Below are 12,452 nucleotides of genomic sequence, written 5' to 3'. Positions count from 1 at the left end.
TCTGGACAAGGGGCCTGATAACTGGGAAACCAGCATAGGACCAACCCAGACCCCCAGAACGTGGGTGTTAGTTAGGAGGATTACGCAGTCTATGGGGCCTCTGGTAGTGAATCGGTATTTATTCCAAGTATATGATAGGACTTTGGGAGCCCATTCCACATTGAGGGATACTCTCTCAGCCTAGACACATGGGGGAGGGCCTAGGTTCTTCTCCAAATGATATGACAGACTTTGAAAACTCCCCATGGAAGGCCTCACTCTCCCTGGGGAGCAGAAAAGGGATAAGATGGGGAGGGGGATAGAAGAGGACGGGAAGGTGTGGGAACTGGGAATGACAGGTAAAACAAGCTTATTTCAATTTTAAATTAAAAAAAAATATCAAAAAAAAATTTACATCCAAAAGCTTCATACTATGTGAATCTTATCCTTACAGAATTCAATAAAAGAAGACATACAGGAAAATGAATCACAAATGCCAAGCTCTATACCTAGAAGAGCAGTTGAAAATAAGAGGTCATGAAAAAATTGAGGGGTAGGAAGAAATTGTTCTGTATTCTCATTGTGACAAGGTTTGTAAGACATCAAAAATTTGTCCAAACTGAGAACTATAAACCTGAACAGGTATGTTTTACTAACTGCAAATAAAACCTCATTTTTAAAAAAAGTACAAACTCAAGCTAAAATAAAAACAGAACTAAAGTTAAAGTAGTTTCAATTAACTGTTCTCTCTCAATCTTTCTTATTTACACATACAAGTCCTAGATTACCACAGTAATTTCCTTAGAGGAAATACAGTTTTTATCAGTTAATGATTTTACAACATTTTTTGTAATGATTTCACCATAAACAACAATATGGTTTATTTCAAGGAAATTTCACTTCAGAATTTGGACCAGCAAATTTGGTGGGCATGTCTCATTTGTAAGTGAGCAGTTTCCCTGGGACAGGAGCAATGGCTGATATTTAGAATAAGGCCTCTCAAGTATTTATTCGTGTAGGCTCACCTTTGGTACTATTTGTGAAAGCTGCTGGACTTCCATAGTATCTACTTCTTCTCCAGACACTGACTGGGAAGTTTTAGAATACAATCCCAGACGACTGGCTAAAGCAAAACAAGACAGAAAAATATGATTAAAATTGCTTTGTTTAAAGAGTTAGTTAAAACTATGCTCATTTGACATGATTTTTGATTTACTTCTTTTTAAAGATAAAAAAGTGCATCAAGGAATCATAAAACAAACAACTAGTAAGACAAAACTATCTGAAATTCATAGCAAGTCTGTAGTTTTCTGCTGGAGTATTTTGTTTCTGTTTACATTTAAGAACAAAGAATTGTCCCTGAGCCAGCAAACTATAAAAAGTAAAATTACACTAATCAATTTCTGCTCAGCAGCTCAATTCTAATGACAATCAGAATATACTATAAGCAAAGTAACTGAAGCCAGAAAAATTGGTAGTAGATTTAGTTGCATGCAGCCATGTAGTTGCATACAAATGAAAATACTTGTTAAAAAGCCATTCTCACATTTCAGTAACAATGTTTGAAACTTTCAGTCCACACCTATCACAAAGTAATAAATCACAGACTTGGCAAATATTGAGTTCATACTTCACAGGATTCAAGAATAAGAAACAGACACTTATGCTTCTCTCTGCCTTATATTTCTGAAAGTAATGGCCACTAACTTTCAAACTATATATTTCTGATGAGAAAAAAGAAGTATACAAAAAGCATACTCTTAAGTATTTATGTTAAGTCTGCTTTAAAAGTTATACTTAAATTGAAAAGGAAAACCTCAACTCATCCTTCCTTTCACATCCCTAAAATAGTGTTTTATACCTGTCAGTAAGTGAACTATAAAGCTAAAGAAATCAACTACCCTTTTGTGAATAAATACACACGATTTCATAATGAGTTTCCATGTGTTTTCAATATTCTTTTTAAACTAAAATCCTGTTTGCCTATGATATTTTATAAGTTAGAGCAAAAACAAAAAAAAATAATATTGGTATTAACCAATTTTTGTAGCTAATGTTCATAAAACTATGCACTGCAGTATTTTAATAAAACCCATTAAAACCAAAATGCAGCAGCTCAGTTATACCTATTGCAATTGCAGTCTCCTGTGAATCTCCAGTAATCATTTTGATGGAAACTCCTGAGGCAATAAGTGTTGTAACAGCTTCTTTCACACCAGTTCTGGGAGGATCAATGATTCCTACCAGGCCAAGGAATGTCAGCTGTCCCAGTTCCGGGCCAGAAGCCAAGGCAAGAACTGAGGAAATAATAAAATACAAAACCAGAAAGTATTGGTTATGAAACCATTAAACTTAGCTGATAATAAAGCACATCCAGCTATAATGTCATCTGTAGTTACTGCATATTATTTACAGTTCAAACTTACCACATACCAACAATTATGGTTCAATGGTCTGGATACAGGGCTGCTTTTAAGCTACTAAAAATTAATTAAAAGGAATAAAACCAAAGAACTATTAAGTAGAGAAGACAAATGAGAAAGATTTAAGAACATTCCTTCATAATAAGCACATGCAGCTACCGTCTAAAGAAACTACAACCTCTATAGACAATTCATTTAGGGGAAAATATGGGTTATCAAGCATTAAAAGTCAAATTTAAGCAAACCAACCCTTTGAAAGTGCTGTCTAATATATCTTTCTCTGAGAAGACTATATTAATTATAAACAGCCTGTGTACACACAATTTCATACATTCTAAACACTGGAGAGAAAATTTCATCTATGAAGTAGTATTAAGGCCATTAACACCAAAAGTCTGTTTTCACTGTCTCCAAACATTAATTAACAAGCATTTCTTGCTCATAAGTTAGGTCTGTTAGAGCTCATAATTATCCTATCATTATGTTTAGTTTTCTGTCAACAGTGGGCAACAAGATATAACAAAAAGTCATTCTCATTTCCCAAATATCACTCAGCCTACTCTCAGAATTCTGGAACTTCTTTTGATTTATAATGGTAGAGACCAGGACAGACCTGCATCAGGTAAATTATGAGACTAAACACTTACTAACGAATGTCCACAAGCGCACACTAAACCTATGTGTCTCAGAAGGAGCCTGCAAAGTCCCAAAGGAGACCAAAGTAGTACTTTTTCTTATTCAAGCAGAAAATATGGAGGACTAAAAAAAAAAAAAAATCAAAGTTGAAGGCAAACCACCTCTGTTTAAGTGTGTAGACATAACCCAAAAAGGTTTTTTCACTCTGAAGGGAAAGAAATACCTGGCAATCACTGGTGCTAGGTGGCAATAAAAGGAAATGAAGATTACCAATCTGCATGCTAGCAAATCCTGAGTAAAGAGATCCTTTCTTCACACTCACAATGGAAGGATGACCCAGAGACTGTTACCCTGCATCTGTGCACTCTTTAGCACTAGAGACCTACTTAAAACATTCTTTAGATCAAGAATAGATAACAGTGTGTATACAGAAGTCCTCTGACACAAAACAATCATTATGGTTTGAATATGGTATTTCCTATACCCTCGAGTGTTAGAACACTTGGTCCCCAGATGGTAATGATTTTTTATGAGGCTGTGGAACCTTCAGGATATGGAACCTACCTGGAGAGAAGTAGGTCACTTCAGGGTAGAACTTAAGTTTCATAGCTCACCATCCTACCCCTCTCTACTGCCCTGAGATATGAAGTATCACCTTGCTACCTTAAGCCACTCCTACCACCATGCATTTCTCCACCATGAAGGATAGTAAATTTCAACTATGCATCACAATAAATGCTTCCTCAAGTTGCTTGTCAGGTAGCTAGTCATAACCACCAAAGGAAAAATTGGAACTAAAATACGTTATAGTTTCAAAGTTTGTGACCACAAGCATTTTTAAGAAACTAACTTTGTAAGATACAGTATAACCATACACACACCAATTAATATTTTAATGTACATACATTAATATTTAGTATTTTATCCTTCCATTATAGTAACAAAAAGGAGAGGGAAGACAAAAAAGACCTAAGAGACAAAGTTCAGTTTTCCCTAAAACTCTATGAAAACAAATGTTTTCCTCTGATAATACAAGTCTATATTGTGAAATGTAGCACAAACCATATACAAAAGCCTCAACAATTCTTCAGCAAAATGGCCTAACAGATAAAGGCACCTGCTACAAATCCTGCCAACCTCAGTTTCATTCCTGGAACTCAGACAGTAAAAGTAGAATATGATTTTCATGTGTTATCCACTGTATACACACACACACACACACACACACACACACACACACACACACACACTAAATAAATCTAATGGAAATCTGTAGAAGATAAACTTCTTCAAAGTAAAATCTCTATCCTAAACAGAGACACTGCAGATCTATAAACATCCAAGAGTTCATATTTTGCTGTATTCTTGACTTTCCATCATTTGAAGGCCAGTTCCCCAATAATTATAACAACATAACATCTCAGAAATTCCAATGGTTCTGACCCCTGGAGTAGAACTAGACAGCTCAGAACTGAAGTGGGGATTCAAGTACAATTAAAAGGCATACGTTCTTTCCCTCCCAGATCAATGACTATCAGAAACAGCCTTACCTCTGAGTCCTGCTGAGCCCATCCGTGCCTTTTCTTGTTGATACAGATCTCTCTGCTGCTGGGTAAGTGCCAAATTCTGCCCTTTGTTATTGTATGTAGTACAATACTTAATCACCTGTTCATAAGCACCCTTCATAAAACATATCTCTGGTCTGTCCTAAAAAGAAAAATATACCAAGTTTATATCCAAAAATTTGTGTGTGTGTGTGTGTGTGTGTGTGTGTGTGTGTGTGTGTGTGTGTCCCCTACATGAATCCAAGAAACATCAATCTCTCACAAACCTTAGCAAAGTTATTAAAACCTAATGCTTTGAGTGGCATTTAAACTCTGAAGATTATTAATACATGTGGGAGTTTTCTGTATATTCTACAAAACAAAAAAAGATTATTCTACCATACATTACACTATAAGCAATGCTTTATTACACCTCAATTTGGGCACTGTGAGATTGGGACATGGTTTTTCACCATGTAACAGGAAAATGAAAGAGATCTAGTTATCAGTACAGGGGTAATGTTTCAGGCTCTTTACTATATATGTATCTGCATCTATGTCTACCTACCTATGATGCTCTATAATGCTCACAACCACCTTGTGATTGAGATACTGACAGATTCCTTCCATTTATCAGAATAGAAACAATATTCAGCCTAGCATATACAAGGCCCTAAATTTAATCCCTAACATGGGGGAAAACAAATACAAAATAATGTCTAGACTATTCTAATGAAAACCTGCAACATCTGCCAGCCCTTCTCATTCTAGACCTTCCTCCATTGAGGCAAACCAATTTACAATTCTTTCAGCTGTCTTCTTTGGTTTACCTCTGAACACAATTACACTGTGACTCCTCTGTTAACAATTTTATACATTGCCTGCCAGGCAATGGTAGTGCATTCCTTTAATCCCAGTGTTGTAGCACAAAGCACCAAGGAACCACATTAGCCCAGAGCCTTCTTGTGTAATTGCCCTTCCACCCCACCTCTTCACACCACATTGCCTCCTATTTCAAACACCTCTGGAAACTTTACAAATGCTTTCTTCAAGGATCTCATCACTCTTCAACACTACAAGGCAGCACCCTTTCTTGGTTATGGACCTTGTGTTTATCCCCTTACTCTACCTTCCATTAACAGAGTTTTGAGCAGTAGGGAGGCCATTCCATTATAAAACCTAAAATCTTTCTGGTTCTAGAAATATTTTTAGCATTACTTGGTAAAACTTCATTTCTTTCTTCTTTTGGTTTTGTTTTGTTTGGCTGTTTTTCAAGACAGGTTTCTCTATGTAGACTTTGGCTGTCTACACAGACCAGGCTGACCTCAAAGTTACAGAGACCCACTTGCCTTTGCCTCCTGAGTGCTGAGATTAAAGGAGTTAGCAGCAGCCTCACACAATCATATTGGTTCTCCCTATGTTATGCCTAATATTATGTGTTCTCAATCTCCTGGTTTATCTTCGCTATAGCTACTTCTCACATTCTGACAGAGTCCTTACTTAACTAGAGCTTCTATGCAAGCATTTTACTGTCATTTCTCATGGTTTTAAGAATCTCCTTCAGCATGTGCACTACTGTTGCTTCTCTGAGCCTGTCTACTAGCTCAATCTGCAACTAAACAGAAACCTTGCCTATTCATTTAAGCTCACAATTAAAGAACTGGCAGCTGCCTGGGAACTGGTCACACTGGTCAACAGGCGGTCATTGCTGCAGGGGGCAGGGAAAGCCCAGGAGTAGGAAAGCTTTTGCTACTGAAAAGAATAGGGAGCTTTTCCAGAACTCTCCACTATTCTAAGGGAACAAGAACAGGGCAGGGCCTGGCTATATACACTCAAAGAATGGAATTGGGGCCTAGAGGCTTGTCCTTTATAATGACTTCCCTAACTCAGCTTTCAGTATTAAGCTTGCTAGAGCTCCATTCCTACGCTCCTCAGAGCTATATTCAACAGGGATAAAGGAATATTGATGGTCCTAACTAAAGAGGCAGAAAAAGCATTACAAAGAGTAGGATACTGCTTCCTCATTTAGACTTAACCTTCCCTCCCATTATTTGTCTGTCTCACTACCTGCCTTAAAAGTACTTACATATTTTTATCTTTTATTCCAGAGATTGAGAAAATGTGTTTTTGTTGTCTTATTCAAAAGTCACTTCTAAAAACAAACTAATTTAGCCAATCTAGTTATTTTTAAATTAGCAAGTTTGTACAATCTATGTCAGGCTGACTTCCCCTCCATAGCTGAGTATCATTTGTGTGTTTAGGTTTTGTATGTTAGGTCTATTGTTTGCTTTCAGCTTGCAGGAAGTCTTTAGGTTAGAAAATAAGAAGAATCACACAATTAGTGTGGTATTATTTATTCTAAGGATAAGGCACATTCCTTCAGTAAAGAGCAGTCCAACAACATAAAATCAACAGAGACCTATAAGAACTATCAGTGAGAAGAAAATCAGATCAAGAGAACTGGATGTCAAAGCTCTTTATACTTAAGATCAGGCTATAATCCGCTCAAGCTTTTGGCTCATAAACAACACTAGATATTTCAATACACAAATTCCATCAAGAAGAGTGTCATAACAAAGACTTAAGTATACTGTTGATTGTTATGCTCTAAATAAGGCAGTGATTCTTAAGCTTCCTAATGCTATGAAACTTTTGAACAGTTCCTCAAGTGGCGGAATACCCGCAACCCTAAAATTATTTGTGTTGCTACTTCATAACTGTAAATTTTGCTACTGTTATGAATCGTAAAGTAAATATCTGATAGTACAGGATATCTGATCTCAACCCAGAGGTTGAGAACCACTGCTCTAAGGCAACAGGATTTATTAGATATAGTAATTCAGTAGAACTAATGGTAGACTAAACAAATGAAAAAAAATAAAAAATTGTCACCTAAGCAGAAACAGATGTGTTCTTTTATTATTTGGTGTGAGTATGAGATAGAGACTCACCCTAGAGCCCAGGCTTATCTGAAACACAGTTAGATGACCTCAAACTTGTAGCAATCCTGCTTCAGCCTCTCAAATGTTAGAATTATGTATAAATATTTTTAAAGAGAGAGATACCTGCTGTGTTCGGTGTACACACTTAACAGCCATCCACTTCTGCTCAGAACTAAAAGGGTATTCAGCTTTTCTGATATAATCTTGTTGCAGTCCATCAAGACCCATCTGTAAGAATGAAATAAAAATAAAATTAATTCTAACCAACAGGTGTTATTTTTCCCCCTTTGACAAGCCATATAAGTCACAACTTACAACATGGTGAGTTAAGAAAACTAGTTGCTTTTGCAAGTACTGGTGGAAGAACAGCAATGTTTTATCTATATGGACTGCATTTCCCTAAAAAGAACCGTACAATTTCAACATGAAAACTTGAATGTATAGATATAGTACTAGCCTGGATGTGCACCAAGCCTTCACCTAGGCTATATTAATCTCTCTACCAGCTCAAATTCTGGAAGAAAACAACATACAAATAAAAGTACCTGACAAATACTGAAGATGAACTTTCCCAATCAAGAAAAGTTCCATATTTAACCCTTCAGTTATTAGCTACTGGGATCTCTCTTGTCTTCATCCTAATCCTTTAACTCATGGTTTTATAACAGTTTCTTCCAAATTAAAACACTGAGTCCTTAAGCAGGAAGGTAAACAAATCAAAATTGCTTCAAGTCCTGATGACCACATGCACTAGCCCCCTCCCTTCCAGCCTAAACAATAAACACTGCGAAGAGCCACTCTCAAAGAAGCCAAGCTACAAAGGAGATTCTGACACCAAACCAGCTGCCTGGAAGAGGTTTAGTGCAGTCACTTGGAAAGGACACTCTCCAGCCTGCTGAGCTGCCTGCAGGCTATGCAGGGGGCTCCAAGTTCCCAGCTTCTGTGAGCTGTCACCAATGCTGGGATGGGCCTTGGGTGATGCACCTCTCTTTGAGTCATTTCTGCTCCTGTAAGTAACGCCTCAACAATATTCCTGTAAGTAACCTCAATAAAACTCATTGGTTCACCAAGATGGACTTTGGTGGTATCTGTAGTTTGGTCTTTTGTGATTTCCCTATATGGGGAGAGTACGCAAGTTAGAGAGAGAGAGAGAGAGAGAGAGAGAGAGAGAGAACGCATGTGCGCGCGCGCGCGCGCGTGTGTGTGTGTGTGTGTGTGTGTGTGTGTCCTTTGTTACACAAAGGCCCCCACTATAACTAGTAACTACTAATGCCATTTATTTGTTCTCACTCCTAATCCCTCTGATACCTTTGTGTCTTATTCCAAATAACTAAATATATTTATAGCTATTCAAAACTCCATGTTATTAACTTTTATTTTCTTCAGAAATGTGTTCAGAGTTTTCTTGGTAATCACATAACCACCAAAATATAGCCCAAACACCTTCCATTCCTCCCACATTAGCCAGCTGATCCATTCACTCTATGCCTATGTATTCCTTCATGCTTTCACTTTAGCTCCTCACTAGCTATCCACACTAAACCCTTTCTGTCCTTTAAAGTCAAGCCTCCAGCTCTGAACTTGTACTGTTTAAGACAGATTGACAGGGCTGCTGGGTGTTTTTGATGTAACTATCTTGTTCTGCCTTTCCTTTGTTCCAGGAATGTCAGTATTAATGCCTCTAGGAAGAAGGTAGTAGCTTGCTAAAGAGAAACACAGGAAATAGCTGACACATGGACCATGTTTGTATTAACCTTCCAAAAGCTATACATATGGTCATATGATAGAGACATACATACATACATACATACATACATACATACATACATACTTTAAAACTACTGGGCAGTGGTTTATATCAGAGTTAACAGAGTTTGCCTGACACGGAATGTCCAAGGTTCAATCACTGTTGTATATTTAAAAAGATAAAAAAAAAAAAAAAAAGAATGACTAATTAAATCCAGTGATCATCTTCTTAATTATACTGGCTCTCAGTCCCAGTATCCTCACATAGAAGAATACTGTTTCATTCAAATTTCAGTGATTTATCAAACTCTTCTTAAAAGTGGAAAAGGCTGCTTTAGTTCAGTAAATATCAGATTTCTCACTGAAAGAAATGTAAATTTAGGATGTAGGCTCAATCTGAAACAGATTACAGAACGTACTTCCTCTCCTAAACATAAATTTTGATAACACTCACTTTGAGAAATGGATAAAAGGAAGCAAAGATTATAAAAGAAAACCTGATTTCCTATAACTATATTAGGATTTGTACATGAAGCTTCTAGAGAATCTTATCTTTTTCTAATGTAAAGGTACATAAGTATTGCAGAATATTATATTTTATTCATATTTAACAGCAACGACACACACTTTTAAGGCTTTTCACATACAGATCCTAAAACACATCCATCACTGGTGATTAGGTTGTACCTTGCAATGAGGACCCAGTTACACTTAAACTGTTCTAGTCTCCATATTTAACCGATCCCAATGCCAGTTAAAAATAATGGGAAAATGAGTCTTATTGAATACCTAGAAACACAGTAATGAGGAATCTGAAAGGCTTCACATTCTGCTAGCAGGTAACATCCCACAGGCCAAAGATAACAAACACATACCTTCATCGCAAGAGCAATTAAGGCTCCTTCCGTTGGCTTTCCCATCAGGGTGTTGTTCCTAATCACAGCATCATTGCACACACAACCCGCCTAAAAGAAGTGCATATTAACTATAAACACATCACTCTGGCTTAAGTCATTATTATGAATTAAATTAATTTCTTGAATATATTTTTACCTCAACAATTCTGCTAACAGCTGGGTTATAGAATCCATGAACAACATCACCATCAACAATTACTTCACCAAACTGATTATAGCCAACTCCAGTAACCTAAGGATTAATAACACAAACAATACAGTAAAAAGACTTAATAGCAACCAAGTAACAATCTGAGTTACACTCATGTCATCTTCTAGTCATGCTGTTGGTAATATAAATGCTTAACAATAAAATAAATCTAAACTAGACAATTTAATATTAGAGGACAGAAACTCTATATAGGATACTAATTAACCTAAAAAGATATTTTTATCCACTCAATAATACGTTATAAAAAATAAAGAAAGAAATAACAAGAAAACCATGAAAAATCTCTTTCTATAAACAGTACACTACAGCTTGCAAACAAAACTCATGCCCACTATTACTATGTCTAGCCTCTCACACAGACTTGAGAGCAGGTAAAAGCTGGAACTTGTTTTCCAGGCAAACAGTCTTAGGGACAGTGAAAGACACAGACTAGCACTGACAGACTGCTCTGATAGCACAGTACATGGGCATCCTAAAAATAAAAATGCATGAAACAAGCCAAGTATCCCAAGTGGCTAGAAGCTAGGTAAACAACTATCATAATGAAAATAATAAAGCTTAGAGGGAAGAAAACAAAAAAAAAAAAAAAAAAAACAAACAAACAAAAAAAAAAAAAACAGACAAATCATAGACTGTAAAGAGAAACTAATATCCTGTCTGCCATAAATACAAGCACAGGTAACTCCAACTACCCTTCTGAAAGTACATATATATATATATATATATATAGCGCCTTGGGTGTCCTTGATGAAACCTAATAACCTATATTCAACAATTGCACTTTAAGGACTATGGAAAACAGATCCAAACAAACCCAAGTACTATCTTCTGTGAATTTTTCTAATGTCTGTTTTCTTTGATGAATTATCTGTAAATTTTAAAAAACCTGTGCCCTTCATAACTAATATTAAGAATATTCTCGTCAGAGAGTTTAAAAAGACTGGGAGGGCCTAGTACTAGCCTTCCACCTGCTTCTGGAAAAAGTACAGGACAGAGACTATCAATAAGTAAGTTTATAAAGCCATTCATTTATTGATCATTCAAGTATTTACTATGATGTGAGTAGCCCTGGGCTGGTCAACACAGTTCCTGCTCTTGACAACTTGTCTAGCAGGAAAGAGGAAAAAAGGAAAATAATTTTCAGCTGGGACAAAGACTGGAATACAAAGAACACATGCAGCATAGGGCCAGTTCTCAGGATTCAGCAAGGCTTTCCTGAAGAGTAAGAAGAACCAATATCAAAAAAAAATAAAAAAAAAAGACATTCAGCTATATTACACAGTGGGCCAGTAACAAGGGTCATAGGGGAAATTCTATCACACAGAAGCTACTGTGTTTCATGTACCATAGACAAACAGGGATAGGGGATAGCTAAGGCTAAAAAAGGCCATACAGTCTTATGAGCCACAAGTCAGAATCCTCTGCATAATGGAGAACCCACTGAACTAACTTGGGGGTGATGTGCTCCATCTCTATAAAAGTCACTCAAAGAGTGTGAGAACCAAAAATAAATACAGAAAGACTAGTCAAGAGGATGTATTAGAAGGCCAGCTAAGAGACATGTAACATGGCCTAGAGAAGCTGGCTATAAAACAGATATCCAGAAAGGTAATTTAGGATGTCAAAACTGGAAGGACTTGGTTATGAGTAGATGGAGACTGATGTAGAGAGACACCAGGGGATCCAAGTTTCTAAACTATAAACACAACATGAAACAAGTGATAAGATCACATGTAAAGAAAAGAGTTTTTGAAGATAAAAAACATTGGAATTACTAAGCATTTTAAACACTAAGTTTCTTTAAAAAGAAAAAAACTCAATACCTCAGCATGCAGACCATCTGAAGTAAATATGTGAGTAACGGTCATTTCATTCTTCGTCAACGTTCCAGTTTTATCTGAACAAATCACATTGCAACAGCCTAAAAATAAATCACTGGGTGTCACCACAAGAATCAGAGAAAAACAGGCTAACTTAGAAAATAAATAAAACACCTGGAAACAGTGTTCTAGTTCTCTGAATTCCCAAGTCATTGGTAATTATAATTATTTGCT

At 36.5% G+C, this 12,452-nt stretch overlaps 1 protein-coding gene across 4 annotated transcripts in view; it reads right to left on the bottom strand.

Annotated features, from left to right (window-relative positions):
- Atp2c1 (ATPase secretory pathway Ca2+ transporting 1) overlaps nucleotides 1–12,452 on the bottom strand; it is a 111,160-nt gene that overhangs the window by 22,123 nt on the left and 76,585 nt on the right. For all 4 annotated transcript variants that reach the window (XM_051205736.1, XM_051205761.1, XM_051205743.1 and 1 more), the window contains 7 exons: nucleotides 12,222–12,319; nucleotides 10,324–10,419; nucleotides 10,146–10,235; nucleotides 7,648–7,752; nucleotides 4,589–4,745; nucleotides 2,106–2,276; nucleotides 1,005–1,102 (listed from right to left, as the gene is read on the bottom strand). In XM_051205736.1, coding sequence (XP_051061693.1) covers nucleotides 1,005–1,102; nucleotides 2,106–2,276; nucleotides 4,589–4,745; nucleotides 7,648–7,752; nucleotides 10,146–10,235; nucleotides 10,324–10,419; nucleotides 12,222–12,319 — 815 coding nt within the window. The remainder of the gene's footprint in view (nucleotides 1–1,004; nucleotides 1,103–2,105; nucleotides 2,277–4,588; nucleotides 4,746–7,647; nucleotides 7,753–10,145; nucleotides 10,236–10,323; nucleotides 10,420–12,221; nucleotides 12,320–12,452) is intronic.

The sequence above is a fragment of the Phodopus roborovskii genome, unplaced genomic scaffold, assembly GCF_943737965.1.
Source record: "Phodopus roborovskii unplaced genomic scaffold, PHOROB, whole genome shotgun sequence".
Taxonomy (NCBI): Eukaryota; Metazoa; Chordata; class Mammalia; order Rodentia; family Cricetidae; genus Phodopus; species Phodopus roborovskii.
This window is presented reverse-complemented; position numbering and strand designations above follow the sequence as displayed.